Raw genomic sequence first — 23,441 nt, forward strand, 5'->3', positions numbered from 1 at the left:
ACGCTTGCTAAGTACGATGTCAACCATAGAATTGCGTCTCCCTATCACCCTCAGTCCAGTGGTCAAGTAGAGCTAAGCAATAGAGAGATTAAACTAATTCTACAAAAGACTATCAACAGGTCTAGAAAGAATTTGTCTAAGAAGCTCGATGATGCACTATGGGCTTATAGAGCTGCCTATAAGAACCCATGGGCATGTCTCCGTACAAAATGGTGTACGGTAAAGCATGTCATCTACGTCTTGAGTTAGAGCATAAGGCTTATTGGGCAATCAAAGAGCTTAACTTTGATTTCAAATTTGTCGATGAGAAGAGGTTATTTGACATTAGCTCGCTTGATGAATGGAGAACTCAGGCATATGAAAATGCCAAGTTGTTCAAAGAACAGGTTAAGAGGTGGCATGATAAGAGGATACAAAAGCGTGAGTTCAATGTAGGTGATTATGTCTTGCTATACAATTCTAGTTTAAGATTTTTTGCAGGCAAGCTTCTCTCTAAATGGGAAGGTCCCTATATTGTTGAGGAAGTATATCGTTCCGGTGCTATCATAATCAACAACACGGAAGGTAATTGTCCGAGAGTGGTAAACGGGCAGAGAATCAAGCATTATGTCTCACGTACTCCCATAAATGTTGAGAGCAATATTATCAATACCATAACTCCAGAGGAGTACATAAGGGATACTTATCAGCCTGTTTCAGACTCCGAAAATGAAGAGGTATGTGATTCGGTAAGTAAACCGACTCCAAAACCTTTCCCGTAGCAATTTTCCTTCGTTTTGGAATATTTGAAAAAATAGAAAATTTTAAAGCAGTCCGGAAAGTGTCTGAGGAGGCGACAAGCCTCCTAGCCCTGGCCTACCCCCTGGCCGGGGCTGGAGGGCTTGTGGCCACCTCGTGCGCCTCCCGGACTCCGTTTTCGTGCGGAGTACTCCTTCTAGTCTGGAAAAAATCATTATATATTCTCCCGAAAGGTCTCACCTTTGTATCACGCAAATCCCCTCTGTTTTCGTTTCGAGCTTGTTTTCTGCTGCAGATTTAGAGCAAGATGTCATCTCAGGAGTCTGTGGGGGAGAACAATCTCCTTCAAGTCTATGGAGAAGTATATGCTGATCTGAAAAGGATGGAAGTCATGGAGGCCAAGGGAAGGCTACCTAAAGAAACCAAGGGCAAAACTAAGGAGAAGAATCAGGCATGGGACAAAGTGCAATCTGTGCTCAACAAGGAAGAAGTTGAAGAAGTGGATTTCCTCCAACCCTACCTCCACCTACTGTCTCCATCCTTGATTGAACTCTTGAGGTTTTCTGAAACAACTCGTGCTCGCAATACTTATCTCACTCATGATGTTGTTTTGCTGGAGAAACATATCACATATCTCGAAGGTATAAATCAAAGATTAATGGCCCTCTTGGAATCAAAGATTGCACCAACTCCACCACCATCACCTCCAAAGGAATACAACTGAGCATGGGTATGGGCAATCCCCTTGGCTTGTACCAAGCTTGGGGGAGTTTCCCCGGTATCGTATCACCATCATATGTTTTGCCTTTACCTTTGTTTTAGTTTGTTTCTTTTTAGTTTTCTCTCTCTCTCTAGTAGAATAAAAGTCTTAGTGTTTTAGTCTTGAGTTTTGCTTTGTTTCACCCCCAATGTATTCGAGCTCGTGAGACATATAATAAAGAGTATCTTAGTTGAAGGGCTTTGCCTCTTTCCATGATCGGAAGATCAAGAAAGAACAAAAGCATGAAAGATCATATAGTGATCTTATGGGAAGTGATGGCTTCACATATAAAAAGGATGATGATTGAAACTTGTTGAGGGTAGACAAACGTAGACCTTGGTCATTGTTGCAATTAATAGGAAGTGATAAAGAAGGAGACGTTCACATATAAATATATCATCTTTGACACCATTTATTATTGCGAACACTCACTAAACTATTGCATGCCTAGAAGTAGATGTTGGACAAGGAAGACAACATAATGAATTGTGTTTGCTTGGCTCCGAACAATGTTATATGACTAGAGATCCCTTAGCATGTGACGATTGCTTCCACCTCATAGTAGCCAAAACTCCCGCACCAAGTAGAGATACTACTTGTGCAACCACAAACCTTCAACCCAGTTTTGCCATGAGAGTCCACCATACCTACCTATGGATTGAATAAGACCCCTCAAGTAAGTTGTCATCGGTGCAAGCAATAAAAATTGCTCCCTAATATGTATGATCTATTAGTGTGTGGAAAATAAGCTTCGTACGAACCTGTGATGAGGAAGACATAAAAGCGATAGACTGCATAATAAAGTTCTTTATCACAGGAGGCAATATAAAATGACGTTCCTCCGCACTAAGAGGACACGCATCCAAACCTCAAAAGCGCATGACAACCTCTGCTTCCCTCTGTGAAGGGCCTATCTTGTACCTTTACTTTTTGCCCTTGAAAGATTCATGGTGATCTTCACCAATTCCTTGTTTCGCCTTTATCTTGGATAACGTCACATGCTAGGGAAAGATATATATTCATATGTAAACTTGGAGGTAAGTATTCATGAATTATTATTGTTGACATTACCCTTGAGGTAAGCAGTTGGGAGGCAAAACTATAAGCCCCTATCTTTCTCTCTGTCCAGCTGAAACTTTGATCTCATGAGTTACCTCATGAGTGGTAGCAATTGTAGAGAACGAAAAGATGATTGAGTATGTGGATTTGCTTTAAAAGCTCTTATTTGACTCTTTCTGATGTTGTGATAAATTGCAATTGCTTCAATGACTAAAGGCTATCGGTTGTTGATTCTCGGTAAGGTTCTTGATTCATGCTTTACTTTGTGAACAATTTGTCACTTTAGCATGAGAGATTATATGTTGGTATTGATGTTCTAATCTTGATCATGATGCCTGCATGTTCGTATCTTGTTTTGTCGACACCTCTCTCCCTAAACATGTGGTCATGTTTATTGAGCTAGGCTTTCGCTTGAGGACAAGCGAGGTCTAACCTTGGGGGAGTTGATACGTCCGTTTTGCATCATGCTTTCATGTTGATATTTATTGCTTTTTGGGCTGTTATTTCACTTCACGGTACAATACTTATGCCTTTTCTCTCTTATTTTGCAAGGTTTACTTGAAGAGGGAGAATGCCGGCAGCTGGAATTCTGTCCTGAAAAAGGAGCAAGTTTGAGATGCCTATTCTGCGCAACTCCAAAACCATGAAAATCAACGTGGAATTTTTTGGGAATATATAAAAAATATTGGGGGAAAGAGGTACCAGAGGGGCGCCACCTGGAGGCCACAAGCCTGCTAGGCCCGGCCTACCCCCCTGGCCGGGGATGGAGGGCTTGTGGGCCCTAAGTTGCCCCTCCGGCGCTCATCTTTTGCTATATGAAGGGTTTCGTCCGGAAAAAAATCAGGGAGGAACTTTTTCGAGGATTCGCCGCCACCACGAGGCGGAACTTGAGTAGAACCAATCTAGAAGCTCCGGCAGGACGATCCTGTCGGGGAAACTTCCCTCCTGGAGGGGGAAATCGTCGCCATCGTCATCACCAACACTCCTCTCATCGGAGGGGACTCGTCGCCATCAACATCTTCATCAGCACCATCTCATCTCCAAACCCTAGTTCATCACTTGTAACCAATCTCCGTCTCACGACTCCGATTGGTACTTGTAAGGTTGCTAGTAGTGTTAATTACTCCTTGTAGTTGATGCTAGTTGGATTACTTGGTGGAAGAGTTTATGTTCAGATCCTTGATGCTACTCATTACCTCTCTGGTCATGAATATGATTATGCTTTGTGAGTAGTTACTTTTGTTCCTATGGACATGGGATAAGTCATGCTAATAGTAGTCATGTGAATTTGGTATTTGTTCGATATTTTGATGTGTTGTATGTTGTTTTTCCTCTAGTGGTGTTATGTGAACGTCGACTACATAACACTTCACCATTATTTGGGCCTAGAGGAAGGCATTGGGAAGTAGTAGGTAGATGATGGGTTGCTAGAATGACAGAAGCTTAAACCCTAGTTTATGTATTGCTTCGTAAGGGGTTGGTCTGGATCCACTAGTTTAATGCTATGGTTAGACTTTGTCTTAATTCTTCTTTCGTAGTTGCGGATGCTTGCAAGAGGGGTTAATCATAAGTGGGATGCTTGTCCAAGTAAGGGCAGTACCCAAGCGCCGGTCCACCCACATATCAAACTATCAAAGTAACGAACGTGAATCATATGAACATGATGAAACTAGCATGACAGGAATTCCCGTGTGTCCTCGGGAGCGTTTTTCCTCCTATAAGACTTTGTCCAGGCTTGTCCCTTGATACAAAAGGGATTGGGCCACTCTGCTGCACCGTTGCTACTTTTGTTACTAGTTGCTTGCTACGAATCACCTCACCATACAATCACTTGTTACCGATAATTTCAGTGCTTGCAAATATTTCCTTGCTGAAAATCACTTGTGAGATCCTTCTCCTCCTCGTTGGGTTCGACACTCTTACTTATCTAAAGGACTACGATTGATCCCCTATAATTGTGGGTCATCAGCGCCCTGCAGGCTTGTGGCCTCCCGGCAGGTGTCCTGCCCCCTACTCCAAGTCTGTTGGGTATCTTGTGGTCCAAAAAAATCATTCCGGAGATTTTATTCTGTTTGGACTCCCTTTAATATTCCTTATCTGTAATACTCAAAAACATGGAAAAAGAGAACTGGCACTAGGCTCTGGATTAATAGGTTAGTCCTAAAAATAATATAAAACAGCATATTAACGCATGTAAAACATCTAAAACAGATAATATACTAGCATGGAACAATCAAAAATTATAGATACGTTGGAGACATATCAAACTCTCTTATGTCTTGTTGGCTTCATATGATCATGGCTTCGTCCACTGCTGACTTCAACCAGCACCTCCTCTCTTATTTCAACAACACCTGCTTCTGCCAAAAAGAAGAAAAAAAAGAAAAGCAGAAATAACTAGTGAGTAATAGTTTGAATCATGGATGTGCTAAGTTTTAAAAAGAAAGGAGGATTTGTTGCATAACAAAAAGTTGCGGGGTTGACTTTTACAAACCTGCAGGGCCTCCTGATATTGGGGGCATGTTGCGAGAGGATTCACATCACAAATAGGACCAGGACCACCTGAAGTGGCAGGAGAATGATCAAACGAAGTTCTTCTCGCTCGAATAAACAAGAAAGAGTATAGATCCAAACCAGGTGATCTTGCTGGTGAAACTTGTGGAGGATCGTGAAATAGTTTAGCGTCGTCACTGCTAGGTTCAAACAAGCTAAATGATGGGACATCTTCAAGTGTGCATACCACCTAATCAAATTCAAGGATGGGTCATTTGGGCTGCGAGGTGAAATATGTTCACTGTTTTTCTCCTTGCTGCATATATCTTCTCCCTTGGAATTGTTGTGCTCACTCTCACTCTTGATGGGTGGTTGGGCAGGATTTGTGTGACCAACTTCCACTGCTGGATCCCCACTCTTTGTGCCATAAGATTGCTTAGCCTATTGTAGAGACGATAAAGTGACAGTGGCTTCAGTTGTTGCTCTAGTCCCATTCATGCCATCCGATTGTTTAGGCTGCTACGGAGTTGAAACATTGACAGTTTGATGAGTAGTTGATGTAGTCCCATCCGGTTGCTTCTGCTGCTGCGGAGACGAGCCACTAGGAGATGCATCAGTAGTTGTTGTAGTCCCATCCGGTTGATTCGAGTCACTGGCAGTTGCATCATCCATGCCTAAAGTTGTGCCAGGGAAATCATCACTATTTGACGGCTCAGCAAAGGGTACAGTGACACTGGCACCAAACATGTCCGCATGAGCTACTGGTACATCAAAAGTGACATCCGTACCTTCATATTTGGCTTCGTCGCTCCTCGAACCAGCTTTGGATGCCTCAGACAGCATTAGGGCCAATCGTTTGCAGTACATGCCCAGCAACAACCTCTCAAATGACCTCACTTCGGCTTTAAGTTCTATAGCAAAGATCTCTTTATGCTTGTTGTATATGGCACACATATGTGGGGGTAGCTGCAACGAATAGAAACAGAAAAGAGAGAACGGGGAAAACAACATCAGCTACATAGTTTTGATATTTCTGTCAAGCAAGAAGATATGATGCGGGGAAAAAAGAGTTGCAAAAAAGAAATGTTGTATGGCTCACCTCTAACTCCTCAATTGTAGGTAGCGGATGCAGCAACTCCTCCAAAGAGCCACACACATCATCACCACCTTTCATGTTATCCAAAGGTGGCTCATGCACATTCCCCGATGTGCCATCATCACCATCCATACCACCCTTAGATGGTCCTTGAGCGCCCTCAACGAATCCTCCTTGTAGCTTTTATTGTGTGTGCGATTTATCCGACACATCCAAACTGTGTGTTGCGAATGCACTAGCTCCACCTTGGACAATTATTTCTGGTGGCTCCTATGTCACACTAGCTTGGATGGATAACTGGGCAAGCTGGTATATGTATGACAGTAACTTGGTTGTTGCGTACGGTGTAATGGACCTGAATTGCATTCCAAAAACCAAAGCAGAGGGAAAACACATGAAAATTGTGACAAAGAATGCAGAGTTGCAATTGCAACAAAGAAACGAGAAGGTATTGTTTCCAAAAATTGAAAAAGGGATACTTACATGGCTGCCCGAAAGCATCTTCTAGGGTGTCAATTGCGATTACAATGGTGAAATCCAAATCCTAGACAAAACAAACATGTGGCAGAGAATAGTAGATGGTATGATCAACTATGCATCCTCTTGGAATGTCAATGTGGTCCATGTAAATTACGTGCAAAAAAAGAAGACACGTGATCCACTATAAAAGCGGGATGCTCCGGAAACAAAGAAAAGGCGGTTGTTACGGAATGAAGGGAAGTACGGGAAGCATTGGTAGACAACCGCCAATCAGGAATTTCAGTTTACCATCATTCCTCTTATCCTGGTATTTATTAACTTCCCTCATCACATCAAACAGAATATGCTCGTCCCGCTCGAACTCATGGACACACTCATGTCTCCTAAGATGTATAAATAATCTAGAGGCACCATATTTCATATCGCAGGAGCTAGGACCAATGAAAGGCAAAGCAAAATCAATGATCTCCTCGTCGTCATCACTAGCATTCGATAAAACAACAATTGTGGTGGGTATTGGAGCCCGTTCACCATCCAAATAAACCTCGCGGAAATCTGTTTTTCCTCTTTTGTTGAATTCTAATGGCTTGTTACCAGATGGTAGATTGAATATCTTCTTAACCATATATCTTGTGAGGTGGATCTTCTTGCGGTCAGTTAACCTGCAAGACATATGAAATCAGTACTTGTTTCGAAAAGATAAATAGAAAAAGGGTTTTATGCAACACAGAAATGAAGCAATGAAAACACCAAACATACTTTAGCATACGCTTTTTGGTATCAATCCTCATGACTATGAAATCAACAAGAGCTTATGGAGGAGGAACCAAAGAAGTATATGAAGAAAATCCCCAAAAGAGGACTTGCTTATGATATCCCACTTTTTCCCTTTGACAGTGTTGGCTATCTTGCGTAGCCACTTTGCCAACCATCGGGTTTGGTACCATGCTGCGAAAACAAACAAAAATGAACACATTAGCTAATTTGAGCAGGCATAACTGGATTTCAGAGAAAACATTGCCTAATTGCCATGTCCTCATAAGCTTCGGGAAATACAATACAAAAAAATCAGAAAACGTGAAAGAAGTTCAAGCAAAAAAATACCTAAAATTAGAAGCATAAGCTTACATAAGTCACAAGAAAATTCAGTACAAAAACTAACTCATAAAATTGAGTAGCATACACTAAAATTGAGTAGCATTAACAAAATTCAGCAACATTCATAAAAATCCAGTAGCATAAATTTAAGTTGCTATAGAAACAATAAAAAACTATCATCTACAAAAAGTATGAGGTACAAAAGCTATGAGCTACAAAATTCAGAAAACTTCTAAATTTTCACGGGCTTTCAATTCGAGTGACTGTATTACTATGTGATTCATTGTATAAAATTCAGATCCAATAATTCGTGTAACTCCAATGATTCCTGTAGCTACAACTATTCGCGTGGGCCACTTGCCATGGTCGGATCGAACCACCATAGCGCTCTGCGCATGGCAGCATAAGCACCCTGGGAGTGCCACCTGCTCTCTCCACTGGTATCAGTCTTCTGCTAGTATGATGGCATTGCTCACGGCTCTGGTTTACCACGTCGTGATCTCGTGGAACATGGCCCCTACTGAACTTTTACTCCTAGTCGCTATGCATCTAAATTGTGTGGTAGATTGCGGGTGCAGCAGTTGCGTGAGATGACCCAACGACGTCGTCGTCGTCATGACACATGATTACAACAACTCACATATGCTCTTTACTGTTTATCATCGAGTATCTATATGAACCTTTTCGATTTTCAGTATAACAACAATCTGCGAAGAAAACAAACCCCTCTGGCCTCTAAGCAACAATAAATTAAGCGACACAAACCCAGAGCTCTATCCATTTTGGCCCACGGATCCAACTACTATAAAGCATAAACATATCAAAGGGCATACATATTGCACATCTTGCAACACGAAACAAAGGAACGTGGGAAACAGGTGATCACTGGGGACAGACTTTACATACAAGGAGCACGCAGCGGCCGTCAGAAGGGGGTGAAGGGCTCCGGGAGCGCTCGAACCAATGGTCAAACTATTCCTTCTCCTCTCTAGGTATGAGGGGCAGTTTTGTGGCCATTGGTGCTCACAAACAGAGGGTGTAAAATTCTTCTACAAACTATTCCTGCTCCTCTCCAGTTGCTCATGGGCTTGGGCGTTCCCTCTCCACCGCAAGGCGCCACCGCAAATCCATTCCCTACCTGGAGAGGAGCAGAACTCTAGTCCAGATTTGTGAAAAATCCATTCCTTCCCCACCCTAAGTTCCTAAACTCTGGGCGCCACTACAAACCTAAGCACCGCGTAGCCGCTCACCGTTGAGCCGTCGGTGAAAGCCCTGGAAGTAATAGAGCACGACTCGACCGGAGCAACCACCATCGGCGAGGAAATTGGGGGAAGGAGGAGAAATCACCGTGATCCATAGGAGATTCGTACCTACTTGGGTTGTCAACGGCCGCCGCCGCTCCCGAAGACGTAGTCATCGTCACGGCGGTGGGGTAGCCCCGGTCGCACCGCCGCCTTCCCAGATCCAGTCGTCGGCGCCTTCCCAGGCACCAAGCGCATGCTGCTGCGGGGATGGCTGCTTCTAGTTGCACGAATGTCGTCCTGAAACAACGAGGATGTTTCAGGAAATGGTCCCGGCTCGGTCATGGTTCCAACGGGCGCGAACACGATCTCGTCCATTGGATCAAAGCAACATGAACAGATGAAGAGCCGACAGAATGGGCACGCGGATCGGCTGGTAGGAGGTAAGGGTTTTCCTATTCCTATTACTCCATATAAGCAACGAAGAGACGTTATACTAGTAAACGTCAAATTTTGACTCGCAATTTCCCCCTTTCATCCTACCGCCTCCGAAAAGAAGACCTATGAAGTCAAACGGTGTGAAGTTTGTAGCAAAAACTATCAAGATCTATGATACCGAATTGATACCATTAGATATAATACAATTAATATATATTTTCATGCAAGGATCAACACGTGGATGACTTTGGCATTCTTCTTAAAGGGATGAAGTTATAGCGACCTACTATGAGTTACACCCTGACTCGTTGCCAAGATTGGTAGGTGAAGCATTCATTGACGCAGAGACATTTAGAGCATCTCCAAGGCGTTAAATAAGCCACGCATTTAAAAACCCAGCCATATAACACGCGGCCGAAAGTACCACTTCAACGGTCGTTCAATAATGTCGCGTGCTAGGAGAAATTGCATCATGCGCATCATATTTAGTGCGACGCGGGGGATAAAACGATTCGCGCGCGCGAACCACCAACCGCCAGATCTGAAACCTTCGGGAACCAGCGCCTCCGCCCGCTCCTCCTGTTGGTGCGTTTCCTCCGCCTCTTCCCAGTGCGCCACCGCCCCCTGCTACTCGCGATGGCCGCCGCCGCCCCTCGAGCTCTGTGTTCCTCCATCAAATGGTGTCTGACGAGCGTTTGTAGCTCGACGCCCACAAGGTGTTCGACAAAATACTTTCAAGGTATAAAATGCTTAATTTATATATTTGTAGATGCATTTGTTGCATGTTTTTCGTAATTTAAATTGATTTTAATTCAAGTTTGTAGATGGGTTCATCATATGATCCTTCCGATGAAGAATTTGATCTTTAAGAGGAGGAGGAAATCTTAATGGTCCTAGCTATGCACGTCAATTAGAAGTCGAAGCACGGTGGCTCGGTTTTTGGTCGTTAGAAATTGTGAAGGGAGAGGATTTATGGCCACAACACATTAGTAAGGAACTACTTTGTTGAGAATCCCACATACCCCGCTTCATACTTTCGGCGTTGTTTTAGGATGAGCATTGAGTTGTACAAACACATCGCGGAGAAACTAGCGAGGCATGATCGGTTTTTTCAGCAAAGAAGGAATGTCGCCGAAAAACTCGGACATAGCACCTTCCAAAAGGTGACCGCCGCTTTGCGTATGTTGACATACGGTATTCTAGCGGATCTAGTTGATGACCACCTGACCATGGGTGAGAGTCAATCCATCATGTGTGTCAAGCACTTCGCAGTTGGAATTGTGCAAGTGTTTGACCAGGAATTTTTGAGAGCTCCCAATGTTGAAGACACCGCAAGGCTTCTGAAGTTCGACAAAGCTTGCGGGTTCCCAGGTATGCTTGGCTCAATAGGTTGTATGCATTGGGGTTGAAAGAACTGTCATGATGCATGGCATGGACAATTCCACGTCCAGAAAAAAGGTTTCACTATAATCCTTGAAGCATGAGACTTGGATTTGGCATTTTTTTTCGGAATGCACGGATTTTGCAAGACATCAATGTTGTTAAACTCTCACCATTCATGACTAAGATTGCAAATGGTGAAACTTCACCAGTGGAGTTTGTAGCAAATGGCCATACGTATAAGTATGGCTACTATCTTGCAGATGACATCTACCCAAGATGGCAAATGTTTGTGAAGTCGTTGAAGGCACCATGAGGTAACAAAAATATTAATTTTCACAATGCATAAGTGGCGGCTAGAAAAGATGCGGAGAGAGCTTTGGGGATTTTATAAGCCCAAATTGCTATTGTGAGAGGACCGACTAGATTTTGAGATCAAAAGATACTTTGATACATTATGAACGCTTGCGTGATTATGCATAATATGGTCATCGAGAATGAGCGTGAACAAGATATAGACTATTCTCAGTACGAGTTGATGGGAAGACTCATGTGAGTGTAGAGGAGCCCTGTGAGGGTGGCTTGTTTTCTTGTCTTCTATCATGTCATTCGACGTGTCATCGCGACCTTCAAAATGATCTAGTCGAGGAGTGGTGATCATGGAATAGACAACGTATGAATTGATGTTATTTGTTTGAGTTGAAAGTAAACTATTTGTTATATTATTAGTCATGAACTATTTGTTGTATTTTTCATGAATTATTAGTTATACTATGGAAAACTCTTACCTTCCACCGACTGATCTGCGCAATCTATCTGTCGCCCGCTCGTCCGTTGAAATTCCCTCGATCTGAAGCACGAGTCGTGCCGACCGTTTCCTGAAACTGAAGCATTGTTTCACGAAAACGGTCCTGAAGCTGGGCTCCTCACCTCCATCCCGCTCTCCTCCGCCCGTTCTCTGCGAGTCCCCGGCGCCACGAGCCGTGAAGGAGCTCAGCTGCCGCCGGATCCGCTCCGGCCCCGACGCCAACCGGCCGTCCACCCCCCCCCCCCCCCCCCCCCCCCCCGCGCGCTGCCAGCCGCTCCCGCCGCAACCCCTGCGTCCCCGATGTCGGCCGACTCTTCCCCCCCCCCTCTCCACCCCCGCCGCCAGCAGCTCGCCCCCGACGTCGGACATCCCTCCGCACATCGTTTTCGGCCGCTCCCACCGCAGCCCCTTCCGCCCCCGATGTCGGGCGGCCCTCCCCTCCCCCACCCTCGCCCCACCCCCACGTCGCAGCCGCTTGCCCCCGACGCCGGTCGGCCCTTCGCACGCCGCCAGCCGCACCATGAACGGTTGCAAAAATTTCTGCAACCTGACTTTTTGTTGCAAAAGTTCTTTGAAACATATGCCCTTTGTTGCAAAAAAAAATCTCTCGCAACAATACCTATGTTGCAGAAAGACGAAGAAAAAAAATCTGCAACAAAGCAATTGTTTCTGAAATTTGACCGTTGTTTTAGAAATTAATGTGTTCAAAGTTTATTTTTTACAACAAAGCAATTATTTCTGTAACTCAAACGTCGTTTCAGGAATTATTGGATGCCCGACCAAGCAGGATGTTTAGCAAACCCCTTATACTATTCATGAACTATTTGTTTGAGTTGAAATAACCATTTATTGTTGATTTAATTTGTATAATTTTTATCTTCTTGATTCTATGTTTGAGTAAAATATGTGTTTGTGCTGGACACATGTTGTGTATATTTAGCGACCTGCTGAGCGCTAAAATTTCTGCTAAACCACCACACACCTAAAAACGCTATTTCGACGTAAAAACAAATTAGACTGTTGAAGATGCTCTTATAAAACAACAAATATATGTTTATCTCACATATATATAGGATACCAGAGGCAAACCACCATCAACCTAGTTCGACACCGAGAATATAAGCATGCCATGTGAAATTCTCATCATGGTACAAGAAAAACCTTTCTGGTGCACTAATCAGACACAAATTATCACAGATGCCTGCCTGTCTAACGGTGGCGACATACTGAACCAACAACAAGAACCAGTCACTATCTTTGCGCCAGCTTCTTAAGGTGCTGAAACAACTTCTGCTTTATCCACTGCCGGTCATACGGCAGAAACGCATGGATTTCGTGATCATAGCTGCAAGCAGAAGAGAGCATTGATATGTTTAAACTCTTGACAGGAACATGTGAATCAACTTTGCCCCGTAGTGATCTACTTCCTCAGTTTCTAAATATATGTCTTCTTGAAGATTTCAATATAGACTACATACGAAGCAAAATGAGTGAATCTACACTCTAAAATACGTCTATATACATCCGTATGTAGTTCTTATTGAAATCTCTAAAAAGACTTATACTCCCTCCGTTCCTAAATATAAGTCTTTTTAAAGATTTTAATATAAACTACATACGATGAATATAGACATAGTTTAGAGTGTAGATTCACTTATTTTGCTCTGTATGTAGTCCATATTGGAATCTCTAAAATAACTTATATTTAGGAACGGAGGGAGTAGTAATGGTTGATGATCTTCAAAGCTAGTGTACTCACACTAGTGCACTGATGTCAGCTAGGCCATCAATGAAGTTGTACAGGTCAGTGATGTCATAGGTTATGTTCGGGATCATTGGGTTGATATCCCTGATTTTCCTTTCATAGAGACCACAGATTCCTGCAATTTCCATAGTGATAGCAAACAGTTAACGAATTTACAAAACAAATATGGGACAGCAAGCAATTCTGGAGAAAAAAGAATTCTGATTCTATTACGGCATATGATGTAACCATCGCTTTGGTAGGGAATATGAAACAATGGTCCTTGTCAAAAAAATACTTCTAAATTGATACGCTGCCACTAAGGAGCTACCCAGTTTGTCTTTGGTTTCGTAAAACTCGAGCACTCACAAGTTTAATACATAGACAGATAGAGCCTTAGATATCAACCGTGCCTCCAACTAATAATAGGATAGGCTGATCGTTATTGGAATTTTAAGCTAGTCATTTTTAACACAGCCAAAACTAAGGGGAAAGACTTGTTAATGAGTTTAAATGAATGAGGTTGCAAATGCGAAACATAAGAGCAACTACATGAATCTCAACCTCACATGGTATGCTAATAATATTAAGTTATTAACTGGGCTAGTTATTTGAACATTGCAGCACAGGTTCCTTATAGAATACACGTACCATCCAATGCATGGTTAATTGAATTATAATCCATGAACGTCCTGGAGCTCCTATTTTGGGATGGTTGCATCAGAATAATGGTGTGCCTCCCAGCCTACAAGATGCACAGAGACAGATTAAGATATCAACACACACAAATTGCTCCAAGATTGATTAATTTAATCTTTGTTAAGATACCACAGTACATAACAATGTGTATTAATGGGTGCTAAATAAATGGAATAAAGAGTTAATAAACTTCTCCATATCTGAATGTTGAATAGGTTTCTAAAATAGCCACTATTTCTAGATACAACTCTTGTACTAACAGAGACAGTACTACAAATGGGAAGATTGTCTAGAGTACACATTGATTGTATGTGAGGTATGTTTCCTCTGTTTAAACAGTTTGATACCATGGTGTTCCTTAAGTTGAAGGATATTAAACAATTATGGTATCCACAAAACTTCTTGTTAGGTAGTAATAATAGTTGTAGAGTAAAGCAAACGCAACCCAACACAATGTCTTGGAACAAGCAATAGTATTGATAACATACTTAGTCTTGCAATCACCAAATAGCTTTTGTTCTGTTTGAGAAAAGGTAAAAATTTCATATCAAGATTCACAAACATGCTAGATCCTCGAGGCAGCTGTTGGATGGCCGCTTAGCTCCTAGAGCCGATCCCGCTTAAGCGCGGCAGTCAAGAATGCACAAGGTTGAAGAAGGCACATATTTGTGACAGAAAAAATAAAGAGAACAGAAAAAGAGTCAGTGTAGACTGCTCAGCCCATTAAAGCACCAGAACGACACATATGCACACGACATAAAGTTAGGGCTCCCCCAAGATTCTCTTCCAGGCAGCCGACTCCACCCCCGCCCCCCTCCTGCTAGCCCTAACTCCACAAGCAGGCAAGCAGCAGTAGTGCCAGGAACCAGACAGGTACCGCAACACGGCGTTCTCTCCTTCGTCCTTTCTCCCCCATGCTACCCCATCTCCTTCGTCCACACTGTTGATTCCTCACCGGAAAAGATTGATGCGCCGCCAGCCGCCTACAGCCTCAGGCTTCCCCATAGCACCAGACGATGCTTTTCCCAACTCTTAAGGTTGTGTGCACGTGAGCTAGTTACGATTTTTATGCTGACACATTGTTTCCTAATATAGGTAAGATTGACTACGCATCACATTGATGATGGCAACTCATACGAAAAGAGGAAACAGCCAAATTCGAATAATGATTCAGATAGCAGGCATTACTTCCTGGCAGTAACTATATGTTGTGCTTGAAAGATAAATTCTCATATTGTGCAATAAACCAATAACTATGCTCTTTTAATTGCAGGAAAGCTTTCCATTTGTGTTTTGTATTTAGTGTTTAAGCATAACTGATGGCAAGATGGACAATAAGTAAATATGCGGCACTCGATCTTCAATACTGGGCCTAAATATCGGATATTTCCTTTCCTTGCTGAAATTAACTTGCTCAATAATATGCCCTGATTGCCTACATGCTCATAGACCATAGAGAACGTACTTCGGGCGAAATACACGTAGGGGGGGAACACCACAGACAAAATACTTTGTACCGCAGCCAACTTTATATTTGAGTCAAAAGGCTCTTTTTTGAAGCTATGTTACATTGACAAGTACCCGGCATGAGATTCGCCATTTTTGAAAGAATGGCGAGTATACTTTATTTCACAACCCAATGTTGTATATAATCTAAAAGGTATGTTAGGCGGCCGGCCAATATATGCACGATTTTGTCGAGTGAAGTGTTGTGGCATGACGGGAATTGGTCGATCGTGAAAGATATGGGCTGAGTTCCAAGAACTCGACGAAGAAAGTGATTTTTTTCTCGGTCGCCGCCAATCTTCAAAGAAAATATATACACACTGAACATGCTGGTCCAGACACCCAAGACACAACCGCCCCTAAACGGTAGGTTACAGGAGAAACATGGAAGGTAGTTACTTCAAATTAAACTCAAAAGCAATGCACATTATCTAGGCCTTCTTTATACCAAACATTATTACTTGACTACAAAGAAAGAAAAGACTATATGAAAAATGGACAAGGAATCAACGGAATCAAGTTGTTCTGATGATTCGGATTTGGCAGTCAAGACATCTATATCTATGGAATTTCAAAAGAGAGAAAAGGATCTGAATCCTCTCCGAGGATGGGCTCAAACCTTAGCAGAAATATTCGTAGTAGTGTATGTTCCCTATGTTAACTAGGTGACCATCGACAGCTTGGATAGGCCACGGCTCGACGCATCCTCCCAGTCCCTTTTCTCAGCTTAAAACCCAAAAGGCTACATTTCTAAGATGTATTGTATGGCACAGACAAATATGTGCCCGACACAGGGGGCATCGCTATATATATATATATATATACAACGCAATATATAACCTACTTTTCGATATGCTCATAGTTTAAAAGAAAAAAAAGGCATGCCTAGGCTCTAGGCGATAGCAACGCGCTTAATATTGCTTAATCTGCGCATGTGCATGGGTTTTGGTCAGAAAAGCGCAAGGTGGTGGCAAGACACACAATTAACACCTGCTCTTTCTTCTAACTATGTATATGCTTCAAAATACTACAAGCTGGAAACATGGAGATGTACCCTAAATAGCCAGCAGCAGGCAGTGCATTATAGCGAAAAAACAAAAGGAGACAAGAGTTTAAATTCTACTAACTCCTCCAATCTACGAACAAGACTGCAACCTCTCCGAACTAGGAGTACAACCAAATAACCTAGCGTTCGAAGGGAACTTCACTTGACCTCAGTGGCCGTCCAAATCCGATTCTGCTGCGATGGTAATACAGGGAAGGAGAGCACCTAGACGAAAGAGAGGACAGGGGGCTCACCATGGCTAGGAAGAACTATCGGGAAGAAGAGGATAGCGGCCCGCGCAAATCCGCCGATGCCCGACGGGAGAAGGGGGGCAGCCGTGAAGAGCGGTCGCCGTCGCTGGTTTGCCGAGAACGCGAGAGCGAGGGAGGCGTCCGGAAGATGTTCTAGGGTTAAGTGGGGTGATGTTAGCTTGGACTGGGCCGTGCGACACTGCGACTCTGTCTGGATAGGTCCACGTCCACGGTTTTTACCTTTTTCTTTACTTACTAACTAGCAAAAGAGCCCGTGCGTTGCAACGGGAGAATGCAAGGGCCGAGAATCGGACTCGAAGGCATAGATATTCTAATGGTGCAGTATTATCGAACATGTCAAATATGTATCCTTAGGATCCTTGTGCATGTCAGATAGCATTACGGATTTTTGTTCACGTTTAACTCACTTTTCTTCTTCTTACTCTATCCATTATCTTTGTCTCCCTTGCTTGGGTATCTAGAAACATAAAAAATACAATATAGCTTAGAATTTATCGAGATGCATCGAATCCTTTAACAAAGGACCACATCACTGTAATGAAAAAAACTCATGCAGTCAACCTTTTCATCTCATCTGCATTAACTAAAGTGTGAATCAAATCTTCTAGTTCAGTTGTAACCATAAAAGTAAAACAGAACTGTAACGGAGCAAAACTAAGACTCATTAACTGATGGAAGTTTACTCAGATTTTCTTTTTTGTGGAATCCTTGTTGGACTAACAAAATAGCAAACAATAGTAGCTAGCTTTCCCGAGAAAATATCAAAACCGCAATCTGCATCAATTACCGAGGAGAAAATTGGAAATTTGCCACTTTCAATATATGGATTCTTAAAATTATCATTTTCAAGATTGACTTCGCACATTTGCCACTTAGCTCGTTGGCTCCTTAATTATCATGCCACTTTCCTCCTATTTTTTATTTTCATTTTCCTTTAACATTTATAAGCATTGGAAAAGACCAAACCAGCCCTGATGCATATACACGTAATATCCAAATTTCAGTTGACACTTTGAAGCGGAGGACAGCGTACCGGCCACCTAGAATACCGGGTGATCTCGTCAATGCAGACTGCTTCACCGATCTCCTTGACGCAGAGTGTCGCAGATCGTCTAGAGACTAGACGTCGCATGCCGCGGATATTCTCAGCGTCCCGAGCAGGACGGCGGGCTGTGCAGCTATGGCGCGCGTGGAGACGGCGCGAGCAGCAAGCAGCCTAGTGGCGCCGACGGGGGCTGCTTCAGTAGCCACTCTTATCGACATTCTCGAGTAGTTGTGTGTTGTTCTCCAAATCAGTGCTAGCTGAACTTCAGAGGAGACCAGAACCTGTAGCCGCGGGCTGGCTCGAGTGCCCGCGGTGGGCCTCATCGGCCGTGTAGTAGGCTCTCTTCACGAGCTCCTCGCGGAAGATGGCGTGCCGCGACTGCGCGCCGGCGAGCATGGCGGCCGCGGCCATGGGAGCGGCGGGGCCGGCTTCCTCGCGCCTCGCCACGACGGTGCGGGCCCGTCTCGCGGACGGCGGGCTTCGGCAGGGGCGCGGGAGGGCTCCCCCTTGGTCGAAGGCGCGCAAAGGAGAGGGAGGGCGGGGTCCGGCACCGGGTCGCCTGCAGCTCATCGACGAAGGCCGGGGCGCCGCGGGGAAGGAGCTCGAGCGCGGCGGGGAGCTGCAGCGTCGAGAGGCGGTGGTGGGGGCGGCACTTGATGGAGCAGGTGACCGCCGCCGGCATGGCTGCTGGTTGGCTTGGCGAGTTGGGGTTCGGCAAGGGGAGTTGGTGGAGATTGAAGAAAGAGGCCCCTGGACTGCGGATTAGTTTGGATTAAATATAGGGTGGTTTGTGTAAAATGTAAAAAATGATTCGTTCTTTGACTTAAATCCGGACTGCGGGTTGATTTTAGGAAACGTCGGGGGGCTTTTTTGTAAATGTCGTGGTGGGTTTTCCGATGAAAGCAATAGCCGCTTTATTATTAGGTATAGATAAAGCACAGATAACTTCTATCTGTACGTCATCGAAATTGCCTCTGAAGTTGGTCAAAATTATCCACCAATGCCACCCGTAAGTCAAAAAAGGATTCAGTTTCGGATTTCAAAAATCATCGCGCCGTTGTATGTTCTCAATAGACTGATATATTAAAAGACAACCAACATGGGCTAGCCCGATGGCCAAAGCCTCAACCCTCCACACTGGAGACTAGGAGTTCGATCCTTGGTTCTCACACCTTTTTTCTCTTCTTTTTTCCTTCCTTATGCATGGGTCGGGCCATGTGGAGGTATTTTTTTACTTCCTATTCCTGTTTTGGTTTTTCACAGGTAACGGCACCCCTGTTTAGTATTTTTTTTACTTCCTTATTTCTGTTTTGGTTTCCTTCTCTAAATTAATTCCAGATTTCAAAAGAACAAAAAAAATTAAAAGTTGTCAGTTTAAAAAAAGTAGGAAAATGATAAACTGTTTGTGTATTTAAAAAATATTCGAAAAATCATAAAATGTTCATGAATTCAAAAATTGCTGACATATTATAAAACAAATCATGATTTCAAATAAATTGTCATGAAATAAAAAATGTTCATGATTTTTAAAAATGATCAAATATTCAAAAAATATTAAAGAATTTGAAAAACATGTCTATCAACTTTTAGAAAATGTTCTCAAAAATTAAAACACATCTCTAAATAATGAACAAAACTAACTGTCGCTTACATAAAGGTTTTATTAAAAAATCTCTAGAGGTCATTTTATAATTTTATGTAGTCCCTCGCGTTGGGTACAAAAAGGTGTATGTGATTTACAATTTGCTGAGCCACAAAATATTTTGTTGTGGCCCCTTAACAAATCAAGTCACGATGAGCATTATATTTTTTGTTTTTGAAATTACATTTTAAAAGTGCCTTATCTCATCATGCCATCACTCAGATATACTTTGTGAAATAACATTTCAAAAATCCTTATGTCATATTTGCATTGGATTCATACTTCTTTATATCTATCACACCTGTATAACCTGATAGTTTTTCTTCCGTTGCAACGCACGGGTATTTTTGCTAGTCAACACTAAAAAGAAAAGTTGGAAGACTAAAAAATAAAAATAAAACAATTCGAGATCTTTTTCTTTTGAGGGGTCACTTAGTTGGAGAACTTGCACAACCTCTCTGCGATGCCATGCATCTCAAATGAATCGATAACTACATTAATCTATACCGAAAAAACAGTTCACTTTTTATGAACGGTCATATAAGGCGTAAGCGTCACCGCCTCGTCCACTTCTTTCATTTTGTGAAGTCGAATCACAAATCATAGAAGGATGCACTACATAAAACACATTTAGAAGGTAAAATCCTAGCTTCTGGAGCGATCCAAAGGACATATTGAAAAACAGAAGACCGTTATCTTCATCACCAAGTGTAAGGGGGCGTCAACATCTTCTCCACCGTCATCATCGTCATCCATCTCCATCTCCTTGTAATATTAGGAACCTTAGCGGATCATCTTGTGTGTGATCCGTTCATGTTTACCTTTATCACCCTCGTGATGTTCGTTGTATTCATGTGTAAGTAGACCCCTAGTTTTTGGGAACATGCATGCATCTTGTTATGTATAGGATCTGGAACGTTATATTAGATATGAAATCCTCCGTTGAATGTTTAGTTCAACAAACTTCGTGAAATTTGTGAAGGGCCCCCACTCACTATCATTGTCGAAAGTAATTGTTGTGTATATCGTCGTTGTAAATGTTAAAACGTCTAGGCAATTGGAGGTGGTAATAAAGCCTTTGTTCCTAGCTTTTGCAATTGATAGGAGAATTACAGAGAACCCTTAAACAGGTCGCGTTCATGAGGCAACCCTTAATTATTGTAATTGTAACCTGCGGGGGAGACTATGGTAGTGATATGCGTGGCACGATGTCTACCCTCGGTGTTCGGGTTTTGTCTACCCTCGGCGGCAACTTGCTCGTCACCATAGGTTTCTCCCCTCCCTCCATCTGCGCCGACCATCGACGTTCAGACCGATCAAGGGGTGCGCTTTGCAGCGTTGCCCGGTCTTGACGCTCTGGTTCGGCTTTTGGGGTTGTCTAGGGTTTCGCTCGGCACCCGACTGAATCTTTTCTCAGGTCAGGGACCGAAGATAGCTACAAAAGCTTCAAGTTCGAAGGCGACATCAGACTTAGAGGCGCTCATGAGCGAGTTGGGCCTCCAAGAGGAGTACATGGACGATGTGGTGGTTGAGAAGGAGGATCCTCTGCCCCCTACGGCAACACGGTGGATGGCCATAGCCCGAGACCACATGCAAAAGAAGTACAACGAGTATGGTTTTTACAAGACCATGCGGGCAGCGTGGGATTTAGCCCCCACAGTTCAGATTCGGCCGCTTGAAGAGAACCTCCATACTCTGCAATTCGCATGCTTGGGTGAATGGGAGCGAGTTATGGAAGAGGGTCCGTGGAATTTCAAGGGCAATGCAGTGATCTTGGCTGAGTACGACGGGTTCACAAACCTTCGCTGATCGAACTGGACACGTTGGTGTTGGAAATATGCCCTAGAGGCAATACTAAATTGGTTATTATTATATTTCCTTGTTCATAATAATCGTTTATCATCCATGCTAGAATTGTATTGATTGGAAACTCAAATACATGTGTGGATACATAGACAACACACTCTTCCTAGTGAGCCTCTAGTTGACTAGCTCGTTGATCAAAGATGGTCAAGGTTTCCTGGCCATAGACAAGTGTTGTCACTTGATAATGGGATCACATCATTAGGAGAATGATGTGATGGACAAGACCCAAATTATGAACGTAGCATATGATCATGTTGGTTTCTTGCTACTAATTTCTAGATGTCAATGTATCTCTTCCTATATATGACCACGAGATCATGCAACTCCCGGACACCCGAGGAATACCTTGTGTGTATCAAACGTCGCAACGTTATTGGGTGATTATAAAGGTGCTCTATAGGTATCTCCGAAGGTGTCTGTCCGGTTGGCATGGATCAAGACTGGGATTTGTCACTCCGTATGACGGAGAGGTATCTCGGGGCCCACTCGGTAATACAATATCACAACAAGCCTTGCAAGCAATGTGATTAAGGAGTTAGTTACGGGATCTTGTATTACAGAACGAGTAAAGAGACTTGTCGGTAACGAGATTGAACTAGGTATGGAGATACCGATGATCGAATCTCGGGCAAGTAACATACGAAGGACAAAGGGAATAGCATACGGGATTAACAGAATCCTTGACATAGAGGTTCAACCCATAGAAATCTTTGTAGAATATGTAGGAGACAATATGGGTATCGAGGTACCGCTATTGATTATTGACCGCAGAATGTCTCAGGTCATGTCTACATAGTTCTCGAACCCGCAAGGTCTACACACTTAAGGTTCGATGACATTTCGGTATAGTTGAGTTATAGGTGTTGGTGACCGAAGGTTGTTCGAAGTCCCGGATGAGATCCTAGACGTCACGAGAAGCTCCGGAATGGTCCGGAGGTAAATATTGATATATAGGAATACCTGTTTTGGTCACCGGAAAAGTTTCGGGCTCATAGGTAGTGTACGGGGAGTGCGTGGAGGGTGGTGAGGGACCACCGGGAGGGGTGTGACGACTCAAGAGCCTTATGGGCTGCAAGAGGAGGTGGACCAGCCCCTGGTGGGCTGGCCAAAGCCTATATCAAAATCCCATGCGGCTAGGAGTGGAGATAAAAGGCAAAAGTTCTTTAAAAGAAAAGGAAGGAGGAGTCCTCCCAAAGTAGTCCACCTCCCTTGTGGGAAGGTGGACTCTTCCTTGTAGGTTTCGGTCCACCCCTTCTCCTTGGAGTAGGGGCCAAGGCTGCCTCCTCTCCCCTCCTCCTATATATACTAGAGGTTTTTAGGGTTTTGAGACATAGAAATCAGCCACGTGTTGCCCTCTCTCTAGATCTGTTTCTCCTCTAGTCTAGTTTCAGCGGTGCATAAGTAAGATGCGATCATACTAGATACCCATAGCAGCCACGTAAAATTTGCAACAATAAATTAGAGGACGTCTAACTTGTTTTTGCAGGGTATGCTTGTGATATGATATGGCCAATGACATAATATGATATATTGGATGTATGATATGATCATGTTGTAATAGTTAAATATCGACTTGCACGTCGATGCTACGGCAACCGGAAGGAGCCATAGGGTTGTCTTTAAATTTATTTTTGCACTTGCAGATGCCCTTGCTATATCACTAGGAAGTAGCTTTAGTAGTAACAGCACAGATAGCGCGACAACCTCGATGGCAGCACAATGATGGAGATCATGGTGCGGCGCCGGTGACGATGGAGATCATGCCGGTGCTTTGATGATGGAGATCAAGAAGCACGATTCCACGGCCATATCATGTCACTTATGATTTTCATGTGATGTTAATCCTTTTATGCACCTTGTTTTTCTTAGAACGATGGTAACATTATAAGGTGATCCCTCACTGAAATTTCAAGATAAAATTGTGTTCTACCCGACTGTGCACCGTTGCGACAGTTCCTCGTTTCGAGACACCACGTGATGATCGGGTGTGATAGACTCAATGTTCACATACAACGGGTGCAAAACAATTGC

The 23,441-nt window shown here is 43.4% G+C and overlaps 1 protein-coding gene and 1 long non-coding RNA gene across 2 annotated transcripts; both read right to left on the reverse strand.

The window, feature by feature from the left end:
* Positions 1-4,681: 4,681 nt before the first annotated feature.
* Positions 4,682-9,419, reverse strand: LOC123402529. The gene is made up of 7 exons (XR_006611300.1): positions 9,095-9,419; positions 7,386-7,574; positions 6,630-7,288; positions 6,150-6,501; positions 5,192-6,016; positions 5,052-5,119; positions 4,682-4,917 (listed from the first exon to the last, which is right to left on the reverse strand). It is a non-coding gene; the product is annotated as an uncharacterized LOC123402529 (long non-coding RNA).
* A 3,184-nt stretch (positions 9,420-12,603) lies between these two features.
* Positions 12,604-17,015, reverse strand: LOC123404040 (enhancer of rudimentary homolog). Its single transcript, XM_045097951.1, has 4 exons — positions 16,840-17,015; positions 13,987-14,080; positions 13,351-13,471; positions 12,604-12,936 (listed from the first exon to the last, which is right to left on the reverse strand). Exons 1-4 carry the CDS (start codon positions 16,840-16,842, stop codon positions 12,843-12,845), a joined length of 312 nt encoding a protein of 103 aa, XP_044953886.1. The 5' UTR covers positions 16,843-17,015; the 3' UTR covers positions 12,604-12,842.
* Positions 17,016-23,441: the final 6,426 nt, after the last annotated feature.

Source organism: Hordeum vulgare, chromosome 6H (genome assembly GCF_904849725.1).
Source record: "Hordeum vulgare subsp. vulgare chromosome 6H, MorexV3_pseudomolecules_assembly, whole genome shotgun sequence".
Taxonomy (NCBI): Eukaryota; Viridiplantae; Streptophyta; class Magnoliopsida; order Poales; family Poaceae; genus Hordeum; species Hordeum vulgare.

Excerpts from the sequence above, each read along its gene's own strand:
- LOC123404040 (XM_045097951.1), bottom strand. Across the intron at positions 13,472-13,986 it reads AATTAACCATGCATTGGATG|GAATCTGTGGTCTCTATGAA; the intron begins GTACGTGTATTC and ends TGGAAATTGCAG. Across the intron at positions 12,937-13,350 it reads GCTGACATCAGTGCACTAGT|CTATGATCACGAAATCCATG; the intron begins GTGAGTACACTA and ends TTCTGCTTGCAG.